Genomic DNA, 21494 nt, shown 5'->3' on the forward strand with positions numbered 1-21494 from the left:
GTTAAGTAATTAGTGCATTAAATAGGGAATAGGGTGCTATTTGGGACGCATATGTATTCTGTGTGTTCATGACCAGTACAGTGCTCACTCAAGTATCTCAAGTGTGTAACATGTATCACAGCCCCCCACAGTTTGACCTATGTGTATCCTGAAAATATTTATTTGAGTGATGAGTTAATCCACAGATATGGAATAAAAAAAGAGTTGTATGAGCCTCTGAATGTGTTTTATGTATTGTTCAGCTGCACTCTCTCTCTCTTTCTCTCCCTCATCTCTCTCGTTTAATTGTTATATGTGTTTTCCTTTTGTAAACATTCACAATTCACATGTCCCAACAGGTGCCCATGCTTCCAGCGAATGCATTTCCAGTTCAAAGCATTTATTTCTAGGGCGTTACAGGTGGATAAACTTTAACTGGAATATGGATTAATCTTCTGACCTCCATGTCAAGTCTTTTATTTTCTCCTTTAGATGGTTCAGCATTTCTCTTAGCAAGCGCGTCCTGCAGAGGTAATTCTCTGCAAATAATAGGCCTAGGTGTGGTAGGTGGTATTCGTGTCAAAACCTAGAAAAATTATATGGTTTTATACCATTATATCATCTCTCATTATTACACAATTGGAGTTCAGGTCACCCAGATAAGATCTTGCGCTAATGTTCCTCTGCAGTGGATGGGATGTCCCGTTAGCTGCAGAGAGAACACTGCAGTCAGCGATTCCGCCTGGGCTGGCTGGCTGTCTGTGTCAACCTGCAGAAAGACTCACCCCAATCTCCGACTCTGTAATGCTTCTCAGTTTATAGCCTAGCTCTACATGAACCTACTGGCCAAGTCTTTTAGCATGTTGTTTTGACAGCAGAGCAGACGTTTTTCTACGTTGGGAAGTTTTCAGAGAGAGCTCCACGTTTCAATCACGTGTCAGTCCCTGTGGAGGGCGGCTTTGGTTCACGCGACCTCTCTCACTTCATCGCCAATGTGCTGTTGACTGTTGAGGTGCTGGAGTTTGAGTCGCAACTCCGAGGACGGAATTCACACGCTTAACTCAACTTATTATGGCGCCTTCACCCGCAGTGCCATCAAGTGAACGGGTCCTGTTCTGTAGAATTATATGCAAAGGAAACTTCTCCAAGTAGCCCTCATTTCAAGTGCACTATCAAAAGGATGGATCGCGCACCTCAAGTGTAGGAATCTCCATCTCCTCGGGCGCAGAACACCACCTTTGTTTACTGAAGTTCCTATGTAAAATCAACAGGGAAATTGGTTAGAATCTGATTGAAAATTAAGGTATGTATATAAGTATACTAAATAGACTGTATTTCAGTCATAATTAATCAATAGTTATTGTTCTAGACAAGTGTTTTTGCAGGTATGTATTTATTTTATATAGGGTTTTAGTGATATGCTTTAATATATATATTTTTTACTCACAAATACACAACAATTTAGTGTTTTCCCACCGGGCACAAATTGATTGCATCAACGTTGTTTACACGTCATTTCAACGACTCAAAATGCAATGTTGTTACGTTTAATCAACATGAAAACTGATTGGATTAGCTAAAAGTAATCGATGTAAAGGAATTTTGGGAATGTTGGTGGGGTTTTTCACCCGACTTTTAACCTACGGTGAGCTCCAAAAGTATTGGGAGAGTGACATATATTTGGGGGTTTGGCTCTGTATTCCAGCATTTTGTATTTAAAATGATACAATGACTATGGGGTTTAAAGTGCATACTGTCAACTTTAATTTCAGGTTATTTTCATCCATATTGGGTGAACCGTTTAGAAATTATAGCACTTTTTTGTACATAGTCCCCCCCTTTTAGAGGACAAAAAGTATTGGGACAAATTCACTTATACTGTATGTGTATTAAAGTAGTCAAAAGTTTAGTATTTGGTCCCATATTCCTAGAACGCAATGATTACATCAAGCGTGTGAAGCTCAAACATCATACCACCAAGACATGCTAACCTCTCACCCTTACAATAGGGGAGGTTAAGATATTTGTGTGTCTGTAACTTTTTCAATCATCATTATTCATGGTTCATTCAGGACTATCCGTAATCATGGTAGGATCCACATTAATGTCGAAGTGTTAAGAAACATATTATATTCTTATTTACAATAAAAGTGACTCTAAAATTACATTATTTACCATTCATTTATTATAGACACAAAATAATCTGAAACCAAAACAAACAGCAAATGCATCCAACAAGTTTGTAGAGTCACAAGCTTGATGTAATCATTGTGTGCTAGGAATATGGGACCAAATACTAAACTTTTGACTACTTTAATACACACAAGTTAATTTGTCCCAGTACTTTTGGTCCCCTAAAATGGGGGGACTATGTACAAAAAGTGCTGTAATTTATAAATGGGTCAGCCAATATGGATGAAAATACCCTCAAATTAAAGCAGACAGTCTGCACTCTAACCTCAGTCATTGTATCATTTTAAATGCAAAGTGCTGGATTACAGAGCCAAATGTTTTTTTTTTAAATGTCTCACTGTCCCAATAGTTTTGGAACTCACTGTAAATCCAATGATATGGTTCACATTTTGAAAAGCATTCCATGTGAAGCTGGTTGAAAGAATGCCAAGGGTGTGTAAAGCTGTCATCAAGGCAAAGGGTGGCTAATTTAAAGAATCTCAAATATAAAATATATTTTGATTTGTTTAACACTTTTTTTGGTTACTCCATGATTCCATATGTGTTATTTCATAGTGTTGACGTCTTCACTATTATTCTACAATGTGGAAAATAGTAAAAATAAAGAAAAACCCTGGAATGTGTAGGTGTGTCCAAACTTTTGACTGGTACTGTAGGTTGTAATCTCATTGATCATCGTCTCAACCAAATACTACCCAATTATCCACGTTGAAATGACGTAGGGTGCCCAGTGGGATATTTGTTCCTCTAACTAAATCCAAACAGATAGTGGGTAGTGATGATCTGTTTGTTCCAGAGTTGTATGATGTCCGGTGAGTGAAGGGGCAATAATGCAGCAACAAAACTCTGATCTGAAGAGAGCAACTGGTCCAACATAATTACATTTACATTTTAGCAGACACTCTTATCCAGAGCAACTTACAGTAGTGAGTGCATACATTTCATACATTTTTTTTTCTTTCTCCGTACTGGTCCCCTGTGGGAATCAAACCCACAACCCTGGCATTGCAAACACCATGCTCTACCAACTGAGCCACACGGGACCAAAACAGAGTTTTATACAGTACAAGACCTCTCTATGAGTTCAAATTTACAATACTGTGGTGTTGTATGGTCCAGATTTGGGTTCAAATAATATTTTAAATCATTTCAAAAATGTAAGCTGTGCTTGATTGCCTGGGCATACAGATCTGTCCACTACCTCCACTGACCACATGGCTATGAGCTTCCAGATCTTGTCTAGACTGCGGCTGCCCATCCGGAGGCTTCAAGAAGTACTCGAGCTGACTAGGATCTATCTGATCTAGCTACTGTTGTAGCCTACATTTCTTTTTACATGACTTCTGGTTTATTTAGCTTAACAAGCGCTTTGAGATTCTGTCTGTAATGAAAAGCGCCATAAAAGTTTCATTTATTATTATTATTATTATTATTATTATTATTGTTGATTGAGCTCTCCCTGTTGCAATGGAACTAATAGAAACATCCCAAAAGTGAAAACCCTGTGCATTTGTACTCCAGACGAGCTAATGCAAACACTCAAAGTATGTGGAAGATTTAAAATAGTACTTGAACCCTTTTGAATACTGTGGTGTATGGTCGTTCCGTTCTCTTTGTCAGGGATAATAAACTAAGCCAAAAGCTTTTCAACTAACCACCAAGCAGCTTTTTAGCGACGTAATCTCACCATTCCTCATGACTAATGTATTTTGCTTTTCTTATTAACACCAAAAGAGAATGTGAGAATGTTGGATTGACTTTTAGTATGGTATTGTATTACTGTAACATGGAGTCTACTGTGGAGGCAGAGCTTCAGTAATTGTAGCTATGGAGCCGTGGTCACAAAGCTTGTTCGTACAGTAATGCCAATTGAAGTAAACTGATACAGTATCTCATTGTATTCAACACTTAATAATGTCTGAAGGTCTTCATTTCAGTTATTTGCTCTCACATAATGAAATATTTGAACTTTCGTATCGCCTGATGACCAAAAACCCTCTTCCAACCCGGTCTACTCTGGCACAAACTAATCTACATGCTTAGTTCATTGTAATGGATTGCCCTAGTTGACAAAACACTACAGAAGAAGTTGGATGTTGTAACTGTAGGTAACTGAACCCACTGGGCATAGCCAACGTCAATTCAACGTCTATGTGAATTCAAGTTAAATCAATACAAATTTGAATCATGTCTTTGGATTTAGGTAAAAAGTTGAATGAGAAAGAAATACCCAAATTCTCTAAATTCGTTTACGTCGATGGCTTTTTGGTAAATCCAATTAGTTTCCCATTTTGATTCAATGTCATCAGAAGTAAAAACTGAATTTTTGCTGAAATGACGTGGAAACAACAGTGATTTATCCAGTTTGTGCCCATTGAGAAAGCTTCTAACCACAGGAGGTTGGTGGCACCTTAATTGGGGAGGACTGGCTCGTGGTAATGGCTGGAACGGAATATTTTAGCTATTTTCACTATTACAATTATAGGCGCACTTGTTGGGCTTGGCGTGAAAGGGCTCGGTTTTGATGAATAAACAAGTTGTGGGTGTGTCGAGGCTTGGCCCCTCACTGGCCAATCAGAATGTGCTCCATGGCGAAGTATGTAGCTGCTACAATTTTTTTTTTAATGTATTGCCTTGGAATCAAGTCCAATTCCAATGTTAGTCCGTTATAGTTTGTTAAATGGCTTACAGAAGCAAAATAACAAAATGTAGACCTATATTTGCAAAATACGTTAACTTGAATCCATTTGCAGTCCACATTGTTCTAAGCAATTGCATGGCTTCAATAGCATTCACACTGATATAGGGGCAAGGCCTACTGTAAATTACATAATGGCTGAGCATGGACATGCCAAACATTGTCAGTAAGCAAGATTAAATTAATTATTGATAAGGCCTAAAAAGAGAACAAATATTTAGAATCAAATTCTTATCTAAACAACTTGTTTTAAATAGGCTATGTCACACTTACAGGCACCATCATTTCTCCCCATGGGCATATAATATTAAAAACGCAGACTATGGCGGCTTTTCACAGTAGCTGGACCAATGTCCAATATAAAGAGAAAGGGAGAACGTCCACTCACCGTTATACTGCTCCCAAATAGGCCTGTGTTTTATGAATATAATCGGAACCGTTTTACAGATCAGATCGTATTCACACATCTCTAGAAGTTGCATTGTAAGTGTGAAAAACAAGCAATCATTTAAAAAAAAAACAACAATAAATAAATGTAATGATGTGTCATGACGTTGGCCTGTGGGTAAGGTTTATGACCCCCCCATAAATACCTTTCTCCCTTCCCCTCTCTCTCTGATCCTACTGAAGGACTCTTGAATAGCCGTTGTTAAATATAGAGAGTCTGGGAACATCAAACAAGTGGGGGGAAAGGAACCATATTTCGGTAATAGAACCAGTTGAAAATATGCGTTGGAACTTAATGAGTATGGATGTCAGTTCGGTTGTCATCTGAGCCATTATGACTGATGACAGGACGACATAAACTGTACCTGGGAAAGTCCACACATTCTAGTTATCAGATTCACATGGAATTGTTGTGCAATTTAAGTGTTTGATATTGAAACTGTTTGTTAGAAGATTAAATGTAATTTTAGCTTCCAAATGAGAGAATTGGGTTTTCATAAGGAAAGTGGCCTGCTTAATCAGTGGCCCACCCCTGCGAAGAGACAGGGGTTATAAACGATGAATCACACCCTTCTCCCCTCACCACTATATAAGACAATGACAAAATGTAACCAGCAGTTCCGGTACGTGAGGTCTGCAGCCTCTGCGTTAAAAGGACACACATGTCAAGTACAGAACTAAGCCAACCTCAGCGTGAGCTTTGGTTGCGAATGGTATGAACTTTGAACTCTCATTCACTACAGAAGTGATATTTCCTAGCCGTTGAGTTAGCAGCGGCCACTGTAGACGTGGGCTAGAAAAGGACGGATGGTGTATCCAGTCTAACACACGACGAACATACTACAACGTATCATTTTACCACCAGTGACATTCTTCCGAGGATAGGAAGATCTCTGTTGGCCAACCCGGCCAGCATCTACGACCAATCTACCGAAGCGCAGCTCAGAGTAAATATTTATTGCATTTTCCTTTTCCAAATGCGCGGTGATTTAGAATGCATATGATTCTGTATTTACGATGGCATAGCTGCAGTCTTGGTACCACAGTCTTCCCGCTCTTTCATTCAAGCCCAGCCCCCTTTCTTTGTGTAACAAGCCGCCATGCCGGTTTAGCCCACTAGGGCACATTCTATCATTTCCTTGTAACCATATCTGTTTGTTTTGCATTTCTGTGAATTATTTAGTTAGTAAATAAATAATTAAACCCAATTTTGTATTGCTGATTCAACTTGTTAGCCAGGGTTCGTGAAGATAACCAACAATTTACGACGTTTGGAATGAGACTGGTGTGAGGTAAACTAACATATCATTAATCAGAGGACTCATGGATCAGATATTATAATATCTGAAAGTTATATTAGGAAAATCATAACTTTGTAATCTGAATATTTTCCTTGGTGCCCCGACCTTGGTGTCCCGATGTCATAAAATCTCCAGGATAAAAAAGACAGGCGTTGCTGTTGAACCAGCCTTCATTATAGTAGACCTAAGGGACTGTCACTTTCACTGTCCTCAAACTCCACGTCATAGATCAGCCAAGGCGCAGCGTGCCAGTAATTCCACATACTTTATTAGTGAAACTGAACAAAACAAGAAACAGGTAAAACAAACTAACGTGACACAACTGAGGCGCACACAAAACACTCACAGAAAGAATAATTACCCACAGCTACAGGTGGGGAAAAGGCTGCCTAAGTATGATTCCTGATCAGAGACAACGATAGCCAGCTGCCTCTGATTAGGAACCATACTCGGCTCAACACAAAGAAATAGACAAACTAGATTGCCCACCCCACATCACACCCTGACCTAACCAAACTAGAGGAAAATAAACGTCTCTCTAAGGTCAGGGCGTGACAGTACCCCCCCCCAAAGGTGCGGACTCCTGGCCGCAAACCTGAACCTGGCTGGGCATCTATACTTGGCGGCGGCTCTGGTTCCGGGGCGTAGCCCCCACTCCGCCCGCTGATCCCCCCACTTCTGTGTCGCCGGAGGAACCAGACCGTGGATCATCACCGGAGGCTCTGAACTGTTGACCGCCGCTGAAGACTCTGGGCTGCAGGTCGCCGCTGAAGACTCTGGGCTGCAGGCCGCCGCTGAAGACTCTGGGCTGCAGGCCGCCGCTGAAGACTCTGGGCTGCAGGCCGCCGCTGAAGACTCTGGCCTGCAGGCCGCCGCTGAAGACTCTGGCCTGCAGGCCGCCGCTGAAGACTCTGGGCTGCAGGCCGTCTCAGGAGGTTCCGGACTGTAGGCCGTCGCTACAGGCTCCATGCCATGGATCATCACTCTAGGCTCCGTGCCATGGATTATCACGGGAGGCTTCATGCCATGGATCATCCCTACAGGCTCCGGGCCATGGATTATCACTGGAGGCTTGGAGCCATGGATCATCCCTACAGGCTCCGGGCCATGGATCATCACTGGAGGCTTCGTGCATGGATCATCACTGGAGGCTTCGGACCATGGATCATCACTGGAGGCTTCTTACGTGGAGCCGGAACAGGTCTCACCGGACTGGGGAGACGCACTAGAGACTGGGTGCGCAGAGCAGGCACAGGGTATACTGGGCCGTGGAGGCGCACTGGAGGTCTGGAGCTTAGGGCTGGCACAACCCGTCCTGGCTGTACGCTTACTTTAGCCCGGCAAGGGCGAAGCACTGGCACAGGACGAACTGGGCTGTGCAGGTGCACTGGCGAAACAGTGCGTAGAACTGGCGCAGGATATACTGGGCCGTGGAGGCGCACTGGAGGTCTGGAGCATATGGCTGGCACAACCCGTCCTGGCTGGACGCTTACTTTAGCCCGGCAAGGGCGGAGCGCTGGCACAGGATGAACTGGGCTGTGCAGGCGCACTGGCGACACAGTGCGTAGAACTGGCGCAGGATATACTGGGCCGTGGAGGCGCACTGGAGGTCTGGAGCGTGTGGCTGGCACAACCCGTCCTGGCTGGACGCTTACTTTATCCCGGGAAGTGCGGGGCGCAGGCACAGGACGAACTGGGCTGTGCAGGCGCACTGGCAGAAACCGTGCGAATCACCGCATAACACGGTGCCTGACCAGTCCTACTTTCCCCACGGTAAGCACGGGGAGTTGGCTCAGGTCTGAACCCTGACTTAGCCAATGTCCCCGTTTTTTACAGGTTACAGATAACTTATAAATATGAGGTTCACCTTTATCTCTCGTTACATAATGGGCATGGACTTATTGGTCTAAAGGAGACAAATAAGAAAAAAAGACTTGCTTGGGCCACACTCTTTCCAAGATGGCGTAGCAGTCAGACGTCCGTTGTCCTCCTCTTGTCGTGTCCCGTGTGTATATACACTGCTCAAAAAAATAAAGGGAACACTTAAACAACACAATGTAACTCGAAGTCAATCACACTTCTGTGAAATCGAACTGTCCACTTAGGAAGCAACACTGATTGACAATAAATGTCACATGCTGTTGTGCAAATGGAATAGACAAGAGGTGGAAATGATAGGCAATTAGCAAGACAACCCCAATAAAGGAGTGGTTCGGCAGGTGGTGACCACAGACCACTTCTCAGTTCTTATGCTTCCTGGCTGATGTTTTGGTCACTTTTGAATGCTGGCGGTTCTTTCACTCTAGTGGTAGCATGAGACGGAGTCTACAACCCACACAAGTGGCTCAGGTAGTGCAGCTCATCCAGGATGGCACATCAATGCGAGCTGTGGCAAGAAGGTTTGCTGTGTCTGTCAGCGTAGTGTCCAGAGCATGGAGGCGCTACCAGGAGACAGGCCAGTACATCAGGAGACGTGGAGGAGGCCGTAGGAGGGCAACAACCCAGCAGCAGGACCGCTACCTCTGCCTTTGTGCAAGGAGGAGCAGGAGGAGCACTGCCAGAGCCCTGCAAAATGACCTCCAGCAGGCCACAAATGTGCATGTGTCTGCTCAAACGGTCAGAAACAGACTCCATGAGGGTGGTATGAGGACCCGACACTCTCCTGAAACCGCCTCACCAATTTAATGAAAAAAGAATTATTTACCTCAAATCTGAAATCCACAACAGAAGCTAACTAGAGGTTAGCCAGAGGCTGGCCAGTTCACTGGCTAACATTAGAGTTCAGCTAGCCACGGTTGGCGGTCATCAGCTATCCCTTAGCTCGAAAAGCTATCGCCAGTTTTGTACAGCGCGACTCAGACCAGAGCATACCGGACCTATTTTTCTCTCCATATCTCTGGATTTCTACCGCAGGCTCTGGACATTTACACCTGGATCTTGCAGTTAGCTAGCTGCTACCCGCGTGACTATTGGCTAATGTCGGTCCCGGAGTTAACATCAATTATTCCGGAGCTAGCCAGCTGAAGAGTTCCATCAGCTACTCCTGGGCTACAATCACCAATCCGGACCCGTTTTACTGCCGATGCGGAGCCCCATCGGGCCTTCACGACTGGACTACCGACGTTGTCTGCCCGAGGGAGTTATCCAACTTGCCCCTCCGTCGCGACGTAACCTGAACGCCCATCTGCAGCCCGCTAATCGTTAGCTGTCTTATCGGCTGCTGTCTTAATAGGTCTATCGGACAATTTTCTTGGGCCACTATAACTATAACTATTTTGCCAATTGGACTGGTCCCCCTACCACACGGAACCCCACTAATCTACAGATGGAAACGCACGAGGTGGCTAAAAACAGACCTCCCTCCATCTTCTGCCAACTTGCTACCTATGGCCCGGCTAGCTGTCTGAATCTCACTTGGACATTTATGATCACTCGGCTAAGCATGCCTCTCCTTAATGTCAATATGCCTTGTCCATTGCTCTTCTGGTTAGTGTTTATTGGCTTATTTCACTGTAGAGCCTCTAGCCCTGCTCATTATACCTTATCCAACCTTTCAGTTCCACCACCCACACATGCTATGACATCTTCTGGTTTCAATTATGTTTCTAGAGACAATATCTCTCTCATCATCACTCAATGCCTAGGTTTACCTCCACTGTATTCACATCCTACCATACCTTTGTCTGTACATTATACCTTGAAGCTATTTTATCGCCCCCAGAAACCTGCTCCTTTTACTCTCTATTCCGGACGTCATAAACGACCAATTCTCATGGTTTTTAGCCGTACCCTTATTCTACTCCTCCTCTGTTCCTCTGGTGATGTAGAGGTGAATCCAGGCCCTGCAGTGCCTAGCTCCACTCCTATTCCCCAGGCGCTCTCATTTGTTGACTTCTGTAACCGTAATAGCCTTGGTTTCATGCATGTTAACATTAGAAGCCTCCCCCCTAAGTTTGTTTCATTCACTTCTTTAGCACACTCTGCCAAACCGGATGTCCTAGCCGTGTCTGAATCCTGGCTTAGGAAGTCCACCAAAAACTCTGAAATCTTCATCCCTAACTACAACATTTTCAGACAAGATAGAACAGCCAAAGGGGGTGGTGTTGCAATCTACTGCAGCGATAGCCTGCAGAGTTCTGTCCTACTATCCAGGTCTGTACACAAACAATTTGAACTTCTGCTTTTAAAAATTAATCTAGCCACAGTGTCTGATTTGAAAAAGGCTTTACGGCGAAAGCATACCATATGATTATGTTAGGTCAGTGCCTAGTCACAAAAAAACATAGCCATTTTCCAGCCAAAGAGAGGAGTCACAAAAAGCATAAATAGAGATAAATTGAATCACTAACCTTTGATGATCTTCATCAGATGGTACTCATAGGACTTCATGTTACACAATACATGTATGTTTTGTTCGATAAAGTTCATATTTATATCCAAAAATCTCAGTTTACATTGGCGCGTTATGTTCAGAAATGTTTTGCCTCTAAAAAACATCCGGTGATTTTTCAGACAGCCACATCAATTTACAGAAATACTCATCATAAACTTTGATGAAAGATACAAGTGTTATGCATAGGATTATAGATACACTTCTCCTTAAAAAAAAAAAGTTGCATTACAGTTTGTAGAAACATGTCAAACGATGTATAGAATCAATCTTTAGGATGTTTTTATCATAAATCTTCAATAATATTCCAACCGGACAATTCCTTTGTCTTTAGAAATGAAAAGGAACGCAGCTCACGCTCACGGCCGCGCGCGTGACTTAGCTCATTGCATTCTGCCAGACACCTGGTTCAAACAGCTCTTATTCGCTCCCCATTCACAGTAGAAGCATGCAACAACGTTCTAAAGACTGTTGACATCTAGTGGAAGCCTTAGGAAGTGCAATCTGACCCCACAGACACTGTATATTGGATCACTTGAAATCACTTGAAAAACTACAAACCTCAGATTTCCCACTTCCTGGTTGGATTTTTCTCAGGTTTTCGCCTGCCATATGAGTTCTGTTATACTCACAGACATCATTCAAACAGTTTTAGAAACTTCAGAGTGTTTTCTATCCAAATCTACTAATAATATGCATATCCTAGCTTCTGGGCCTGAGTTGTAGGCAGTTTACTCTGGGCACGCTTTTCATCCGGACGTGAAAATACAGCCCCCTACCCCAAAGAAGTTAAACAGCATAATCATTACACAGGTGCACCTTGTGCTGGGGACAATTAAAGGCCACTCTAAAATGTATAGTTTTGTCACACAACTCAATGCCACAAATGTTTCAAGTTTTGAGGGAGTGTGCAATTAGCATGCTGACTGCAGGAATGTCCACCAGAGCTGTTGCCAGAGAATTTAATGTACATTTTTCTACCATAAGCCGCCTCCAACTTTGTTTTAAAGAATTTTGCAGTACGTCCAACCAGCCTCACAACCGCAGACCACGTGTAACCATGCCAGCCTAGGACCTCGACATCCGGTTTCTTCACCTGCGAGATTGTCTGAGACCAGCCACCTGGACAGCTGATGAAACTGTGGGTTTGCACAACTGAAGAATTTCTGCACAAACTGTCAGAAGCCGTATCTGGGAAACTCATCTGCGTGCTTGTTGTCCTCACCAGGGTCTTGACCTGACTGCAGTTTGGCGTCGTAACCGACTTCAGTGGGCAAGTGCTCACCGGTTTCAACTTTCAACTGTATGGCGTTGTGTGGGCGAGCGGTTTGCTGTTTGTGAACAGAGTGCCCCATGGTGGCGGTGAATGGTATGGGCAGACATAAGCTACGGACAGTGAATACAATGGCACTTTATCAATGGCAATTTGAATATACAAAGATACTGTGACGAGATCCTGAGGCCCATTGTCGTACCATTCATCCGCCGCCATCACAAGGATGTCGCAAGGATCTGTACACAATTCCTGGAAGCTGAAAATGTCCCAGTTCTTCCATGGCCTGCATACTCAGGCATGTCACCCATTGAGCATATTTGGGATGCTCTGGATCGACGTGTACGACAGTGTGTTCCAGTTCCCGCCAATATCCAGCAACTTCGCACAGCCATTGAAGAGGAGTGGGAGAACATTCAACAATCAACAGCCTGATCAACTCTATGAGAAGGAGATGTGTTGCGCTGAATGAGACAAGTGGTGGTCACACCAGATACTGACTGGTTTTATGATCCACGCCTCTACCTTTGTTTTAAGGTATCTGTGACCAATCGATGCATATTTGTATTCCCAGTCATGTGAAATCCATAGATTAGGGCCTATTGAATGTATTTCAAATGACAATTTCCTTATATGAACTGTAACTCAGTAAAATCTTTGAAATTGTTGCATGTTGCGTTTATATTGTGAACAATTTTCTGTGTAAAATGTCCAATGACATCAGTTTGACCGGTTGTAAGGAAATAGAAAGCTGTGAAAACGACCCAACATTTTTCAGATAAGATTTCAGTTTGGCTTGGATATGTGATTGAAGTAATATCAGCTTTAATGATGCTGATAAAGACAGCACTTCTACAGACGGTCCCTTAACTGCACATTTGCATTCTCTGAAGATGCTGAAAGCAATAAATCATATTTCTCCACTCCTGTTCCAAAGTCCAAATTTTGCCTACATTAGGTGTATCATTTTACTGCAAGAAATGCTCGATTCTGCAGGAGTTAATATTAAGGCTATGTGAGAGGGTAGACCAACAGTCAGTCCACATTGTCCTTTTTGTCTCCGCAGATCGACATTAACTTTTTCTGCCCATTTCCCTAAAGCGATTGGCGGGTAGGCTATTTGGCGTACAGTTATAGGCCTTAAAGCATATGCACTAATGCCAGATAATCAAAACTTTCATGTAGCCTGTAGATATAAATTCCACAATAATTATACATTTATGGATTTTTTAAAGATATTGTTTTCACCTTTATGCAACCCGCTTGTCACCCACCCGCCCTTCATCCACACAATATGTCATGAACTTAAACCCGATCGCCCTGTGGATTAAACACACATATAAACACACCCACACAATACCTCATCCTCTTGCACTATGGGCTCTGTACCTGGCTGGTTTAACCCTACAGATTGCAGCACCAGGGCTGTGGTGGTTCAGTGCATGTCATGCATGCCAGAGGTAACAGTTTACCTTGTAGGAAGGAAATGATCTAGTTTGAACCAGCTTTGCTCTTAAGGCAAAATGTGGAGTTACATTAGGATGCACCGATGCAGTGCGATGAGTTGACAGTACTTGTGGGACAACTTCCAAATTTTTTCTTACATTTTTTTTGTTTTTGTTTTATTATCTGAGGACTATATATAGTTCATCCTGAGTGATCTTTTAGGCCTATGATAACTCTGGGAAGACATTAAGAACGTTTACCCATCCTGTCATGATGACAACTCACTTCTCTTCATGCTCATGTGTGGTTATGTGTGGTTATTTTAGTATGAAACTATGTCTTCAGTCAGGGAAAAACTTCTGTAAAGACAAGTCACACTGTTGCCATGATTTTCAATTTTACCTAAACTTTATCTAACTTGCCTAGTTAAATAAAGGTTAAATAAAAAATATAAATAACTTGTCGAACCAGAAAAGTCCCTTGAGGTTAAAAACCTCTTATGCAAAGGGAGATTTTCATGTTCTTTCTAACTTGTGTGTGTGCCTGTTTGTCGTTGCAGGTTAACCTTGAGACAGCTGTAGATTTATCTCCCTATCCACACACCAGAGGAAGACGCTACAATACACAGTAGACACTTTTCAATTCTCTGCTGCTGCTTCACAGTCCACCTTTCACCATGCTATCTAAAGAGCACAACAGGTATAGCACCGTACACCCACACCTGTCTTTAACCTGTCCTCCCCCTGTCCTTCTACCTAACCTCCCACCTGTCCTTTCCCCCTGTGCTTCCCCCTGTCCTTCTACCTATCCTTCACTTGTCCTTTCTCCCTGTCCTCCCACCTGTCCTTCTACCTATCCTTCACTTGTCCTTTCTCCCTGTCCTCCCACCTGTCCTTCTACCTGTACTCCTCTTGTTCTTCCACCTGCCCTTCTATCTATCCCATTACCTGTCCTCCCCCTGACCTTCTCCTGTCCTTCACCCTCTTGTTCTTCACCCTCCTGTCCTTCACCCTTGTGTCTTTAGCTACTTTTTGAAGAAATGACTGATGGCTAACTAGTGTAAATCTGTCATGTCTGTTGATGTGTTTATGGTAATGTTCTCTGTAGTGTTTTCTCATCATCCCAGTACTTAGTGTCTCTGTGTCCACTCATAGTGAACATGATTCATATTCCTTCAGCACTTTAACCTTTAGAAGCTGTATATGTTCTGTCTCATTCCTAACTCATGCACACACACGCACGCACGCACGCACTCATACACATTCCCTACCATCGAACTAACCAGCCTCATGTTCTAACGAGTCTGTTCCAAACATTCACAGATCTAATGTTTATGTGGATAGTAGTAGCACGGCGAGGGTAGACTTGAAATAATACTTTTTGTTGGTGGCCCACTCTTTGAAGGTATGCCCAAATGAAGGAGTGTGGCTTTAATGCTTTGTCTACAGCAGTGGTAGATGGTGAACATTTCTTAAAGAGGAAAAGTCTCTCTCTCTCTCTCTCTCTCTCTCTCTCTCTCTCTCTCTCTCTCTCTCTCTCTCTCTCTCTCTCTCTCTCTCTCTCTCTTCTCGCTCTCTCTCTCTCTCTCTCTCTCTCTCTCTCTCTCTCTCTCTCTCTCTCTCTCTCTCTCTCTCTCTCTCTCCATTCGCCAATGTATTCCCATATAGGTTATTATGTTACTATTTAATTCTATGGGTTTCCCAATCCTGATCATCGTTCATTAAATGCCTGGGCTTGCTTGTGTTCAAACTAAGCTATTGGCTCACTGATGACGATATCGCCTGCTCGCCCCCTCTCAACGTTTGAGTGATGGAATTCATCCAAACAGAGTTGCGGTTTGCAACGCTGATGCAATCTGGTATAAGTGGAGCTGAAAATAATCTCACTCCGGTGTGAGCAGTAGCCTCGGTTATTGTGCTGTAGGTACATATGTAGGATCTTAATTTGAGCCAGTTTGCTACAGCAGGAAAATAATCCTGCAGTAACAGGAAATGTTAATTATTATGTGGATTATAATTAAATGGACATTTTTGAATGGTTTATAGGGGCAAATCAAGCCTGACATTTCAGAGTGGAAATTCCAAACATTAGAAGCCTTTTGAAAACTCGAATACATTGTCAGCAGCACAAGAGCGATCAAATCAAGATCCGACATCTGTAGGCTACAATTGTTAATGCAGAATCACTCTGTAGTAGGTTTGAAACACTTTGAGTCCCACCGTCACGTCGGCGTGATTTATGGCTTCTAACCCCTTTTAAACATTGTGTGTTTGAGCTACAGACTGCTGGGTTGTTGCATTGGATTAGTCTATTTCTTCTGCATAGATACCAGACAGTAGTCTGTTATTAACAGGAGCTGAGTTAGAGCGGTGTCTGTGAGACAAGGGCGGATCCCGAAAACGGTTATTTTCACAAAAACAGCTGTATAGTCCGAACAGTTTGAGCTACAAACTATTATGGCCCATCTATGAAGATCTGAGACTCTCACGAACACGCACTGTTTTGCCCTATGATGCTCACAAGCTACACAAGAGTCTTTAGAAGGTAAAGGGTTCTTCTACATAGATCACAGTAAATCCCAGGACATAGTGTGTATAATACTGTAAGGGGTTCTTCTACCTAGAAGATCATAGGAAATCCCAGGACATGGTGTCTATAATACTGTAATTAGCTCACATAGTTGCTGTCAAAATTACAAACTCACTGACTTGTTGGATATTAATTTCCCACTGAGCAAACAATTTATGTACTTACAGCATTCTTTAGATTCATTTGTATCAGGTTTTTGCTTGGTGAACCAGCTACAGGACTGTTTCGCTAGCACAGACTGGAATATCTTTCGGGATTCATCCGATGGCATTGAGGACTTTAGTCTCAATTCATTAATAAGTGCATCGACAACGTCGTCCCTACAGTGACCGTATGTACTTATCCCAATCAGAAGCCATGGATTAAAGGCAACATCTGCACTAAGCTAAAGGCTAGAGCTGCCGCTTCCAAGGAGCGGGATACTAATCCGGACGCTTATAAGAAATCCCGTAACCTCCTCCGAACCATCAAACAGGCAGTGTCAATACAGGACTAAGAATGAATCCTACTACACCGACTCTGACACAGATGTGGCAGGGCTTGCAAACTATCACAGAGAGCAAAGGGAAACCCAGCCGTGAGCTGCATAGTGACGCGAGCCTACCAGATGAGCTAAATGCCTTCTATGCTCGCTTCGAGGCAAGCAACACTGAGCCATGCATGAAAGCACCAGCTGTTCCGGATGACTGTATGGTCACGCTCTCTGTAGCCAATGTAAGACCTTTAAACAGGTTAACGTTCATACTGATTACCAGGATGTGTACTCAGAGCATGCGCTGACCAGCTGGCTAGTGTCTTCACTGACATTTTCAACCTCTCCCTGACCTAGTCTGTAATACCTACATGTTTCAAGCTGACCACCATAGTCCCTGTGCCCAAGAACGCCAAGGTAACCTGTCTAAATGACTACCGCCCCGTAGCACTCACATCTGTAGCCATGCAATGCTTTGAAAGGCTGGTCATGACTCACATTAACACCCTCATCCCGGAAACTCTAGACCCACTCCAATTCCCATACCGCCCCAACAGATCTAACGATGACTCATTCTCAATCACACTCCACACTGCCCTTTCCCACCTGGACAAAAGGAACACATATGTGAGAATGATGTTCATTGACTACAGCTCAGTGTTCAACAAAGCATACCTGGTAGTAGTTGTAGTTTTTTAAACAGTACCCCCAAGACCAATTTGTGAGTTAATTTGACCATTGAAAAAATAAATACTGCATAAATACTGTATCACATTTCAGGTAAGACCAAAGTGCAGACTGTGTTGAAGTAACAATGTATATTACAACAACAGGGGTAGGCAAACGACAGGTCAAGGCAGGCAGAGGTCGTAATCCAGAGTTGGGGCAAAGTCACCAGATGGCAGGTAGGCACAGGCTCAGGGGCAGGCAGAGTGGTCAGGCAGCGGGCTTAGAGTCAGGACAGGCAATGGTCTAAACCAGGAGGGCGAGAAAAAGAGAGACTGGGGGAAAAGCAGGAGCAGAGAAACACAACGCTGGTTGACTTGACAAACAAGACGAACTGGCAACAGACAAACAGACAACACAGGTATAAGTTCCCAGGAGATTTTGGGGAAGATGGGCGACACCTGGAGGGGGTGGAGACAAGCAATAGGACAGGTGAAACAGGTCAGGGCGTGACACACTGTAATGCAGGTTCGATTGAATTGAGCCCTAATCAAAGTTTTCAAGGTGATGATTGCACTTTTCTTCCCAACACAATACTGCAATAAATGTGAGTCCACATTACAAAAATGGGTTTTGTGCTACATGTGGGATTCGGGTTTACACTGCAAGTTGGCAATAGATGTCAGGAACTCAGTGCCTTACCACTGTGAGCTAACTGTCCAGAGCCTTACCACTGTGGGCTAACTGTCCAGAGCCTTACCACTGTGGGCTAACTGTCCAGAGCCTTACCACTGTGGGCTAACTGTCCAGAGCCTTACCACTGTGGGCTAACTGTCCAGAGCCTTACCACTGTGAGCTAACTGTCCAGAGCCTTACCACTGTGGGCTAACTGTCCAGAGCCTTACCACTGTGGGCTAACTGTCCAGAGCCTTACCACTGTGAGCAAACTGTCCAGAGCCTTAGCACTGTGGGATAACTGTCCAGAGCCTTACCACTGTGAGCTAACTGTCCAGAGCCTTACCACTGTGGGCTAACTGTCCAGAGCCTTACCACTGTGGGCTAACTGTCCAGAGCCTTACCACTGTGGGCTAACTGTCCAGAGCCTTACCACTGTGGGCTAACTGTCCAGAGCCTTACCACTGTGAGCTAACTGTCCAGAGCCTTACCACTGTGGGCTAACTGTCCAGAGCCTTACCACTGTGAGCAAACTGTTCAGAGCCTTACCACTGTGAGCTAACTGTCCAGAGCCTTACCACTGTGAGCTAACTGCCTAAAGCCGTATATATGCTTATGATGCGCGTCATTTTATTATCACAGCGCCAGGATAAAGTGACTAAGTGGGCAGTTGAAGTCAGCGAGGAGGCAAATATTTGTGGGGTTCTTGCATTGGAATTGTATTGAATTCTGCTTATATCATGCTACACCATTATAAACACAAAGTTCAAATGTTCAAATCTCCGAGATTGTGAGTGCTTTTGAAGTGACAGGTTGCCGCGAAATCTGTAGCCCATCTCTGTAGCCTTCTAGTAGTGGTGAGGACAAAGATTCAGCAGGAGGCAGGCAGGTAGAGGTGGAAATGAGTGTTTACACAGTGCTCTCGTTTCAAAGATGATGTTAATATTTACAAGTGCATATATATACGAAGTTCTGTCTTTAAAATGTCAGCATTCAAAAGAAAAAGTCTCTCATCAGGCAAAACCTGTCTGAACCAATAAAGCACAGGCTCAGATACAGCCTCTCCATGAGTTACCCAACCCTGAACTAAAGTAACAGCAGCAACCGTAAACAGGAACTTAAATACTTTTGGCCACACCTATTCTTGGCACACAGGCCAGATACTGTATATCTATGCATGCTAAAGCCTGTGTTCAGACAACATTAAACAGACACATACTCCCCAAAGAAACACAATGAAGAAATTGACAGTAAACTGACAGCAAACAGACAGTAAACTGACAATAAACTGATGGTAAATTGACAGTAAACCGACAGTAATTTGACAGTAAACCGACAGCAATTTGACAGTAAACTGACAGTAATTTGACAGTAAACCGACAGCAATTTGACAGTAAACTGACAGTAATTTGACAGTAAACCGATAGTAATTTGATAGTAAAATGACAGTAAACTGACAGTAAATTGACATTAAACTGGTAAATGCAATTAAATAAACCAAAAGTTGTGCTGTTTGTGAGCTCTCCAAACAACATTCCCACTTGGAGAATGAGAATGGTATGAATGTATATTATATTTAATGAATTATAAACATTTCCGTAACTAAACATTATAAATTAATGGGGGAATATGTTGCTAGAGGACAAGTACATTAGAGTGTCTAGTTTGAGAAACAGACGCCTCACAAGTCCTCAACTGGCAGCTTCATTAAATAGTACCAACAAAACACCAGTCTCAATGTCAACAGTGAAGAGGCGACTCCGGGACGTTGGCCTTTTAGGCAGAGTTCCTCTGTCCAATGTCTGTGTTCTTTTGCCCATCTTAATCTTTTCTTTTTATTGGCCAGTCTGAGATATGTATTTTTCTTTGCAACTCTGCCTAAAAGGCCAGCATCCTGGAGTCACCTCTTCACTGTTGACGTTGGGACTGGTGTTTTGCAGATACAATTTAATGAAGCTGCCAGTCTTAGGACTTGTGAGGCTCTTGTTTATCAAACTAGTAACTCTAACGTACTTGTCCTCTTGCTCAGTTGTGCACCGGGGCCTCCTACACCTCTTTCTATTCTGGTTAGAGCCAGTTTGCGCTGTTCTGTGAAGGGAGTAGTACACAGCGTTGTATGAGATCGTCAGTTTCTTGGCAATTTCTCGCATGGAATAGCCTTTATTTCTCAGAACAAGATTAGACTGACGAGTTTCAGAAGAAAGTCTTTGTTTCTGGCCATTTTGAGCCTGTAATCGAATCTACAAATGCTGATGCTCCAGATACTCAACTACATTTCAACTAGTCTAAAGAAGACCAGTTTTATTGCTTCTTTAATCAGCCCAACAGTTTTCAGCTGTGCTAACATAATTGCAAAAGGGTTTTCTAATGATCAATTAGCTTTTTAAAATTATAAACTTGGATTAGCTAACACATCGTGCAATTGGAACACAGAAGTGATGGTTGCTGATAATGGGCCTCTGTACGCCTATGTAGATATACCATAAAAAATCTGCTGTTTGCAGCTACAATTGTCATTTACAACGTTAACAATGTCTACACTGTATTTCTTATCAATTTGATGTTATTTTAATGGACAAAAGATGTGCTTTTCTTTCAAAAACAAGGACATTTCTAAGTGACCCCAAACTTTTGAACGGTAGTGTATGTTTAGGTATAATATCAAGGATATGTATTTTCATGAATATAGAGGACACGTATCTTCATATTGAGAGATTTTCCACACAGTGCCTAGTCAAAGTCGACCACTCAACACCTCTTGGAAAGCTATTCTGGTGTGTCTTTGGCATAAGCATTTGTGTAATTGTCTCGCTGAAAAAATAAAACTCTATTCCAGGGTTAGGTTTTCAAAAGACTGAGACGTGTTTTACTTTACATTTTTACCTGGGCTTCACTCCTTTCATATTTATTTTGATCCTCACAATCTCCCCGGTCCCTACCGATGACAAGCATACCCATGACATGATGCTGCCACCACAATAATTGAAAATACAGAGGGTTTCACAGATTTGACCCAAACCTGTAGTTTTTAAATTAGGCCGAAAAGTTGGTCTTAATTATCCCAATAAGGACATTTGGTTTGCTGCTCTGTGCATACATCAAAACACATCGTCAAGCATAGACAAGGACATTTACAGACAATGAACAAAGATAGAAAAAGTGCAGTTCATGAGTGATTCAGTGATAATCAGTACACTATATACACATCAGTACACTATACACATCAGTACACGATACACGATACACATCAGTACACTATATACACTATACACATCAGTACACTATATACACTATACACATCAGTGCACTATATACACTATACACATCAGTACGCTATACACATCAGTACACTATATACACTATAC

At 42.9% G+C, this 21494-nt stretch overlaps 1 protein-coding gene across 1 annotated transcript in view; it reads left to right on the top strand.

Moving 5' to 3' along the window:
* The first annotated feature begins 474 nt into the window (after positions 1 to 474).
* Positions 475 to 21494, top strand: part of slc16a4 (solute carrier family 16 member 4) — a 77051-nt gene continuing 56031 nt past the window's right edge. The window contains exons 1-2 of the mRNA XM_014147383.3: positions 475 to 1282; positions 14287 to 14426. Of these exons, the coding sequence (XP_014002858.2) occupies positions 14404 to 14426 (23 nt within the window). The 5' untranslated portion in view covers positions 475 to 1282; positions 14287 to 14403. The remainder of the gene's footprint in view (positions 1283 to 14286; positions 14427 to 21494) is intronic.

This window comes from Salmo salar, chromosome 15, assembly GCF_965601325.2.
Source record: "Salmo salar chromosome 15, fSalSal1, whole genome shotgun sequence".
Taxonomy (NCBI): Eukaryota; Metazoa; Chordata; class Actinopteri; order Salmoniformes; family Salmonidae; genus Salmo; species Salmo salar.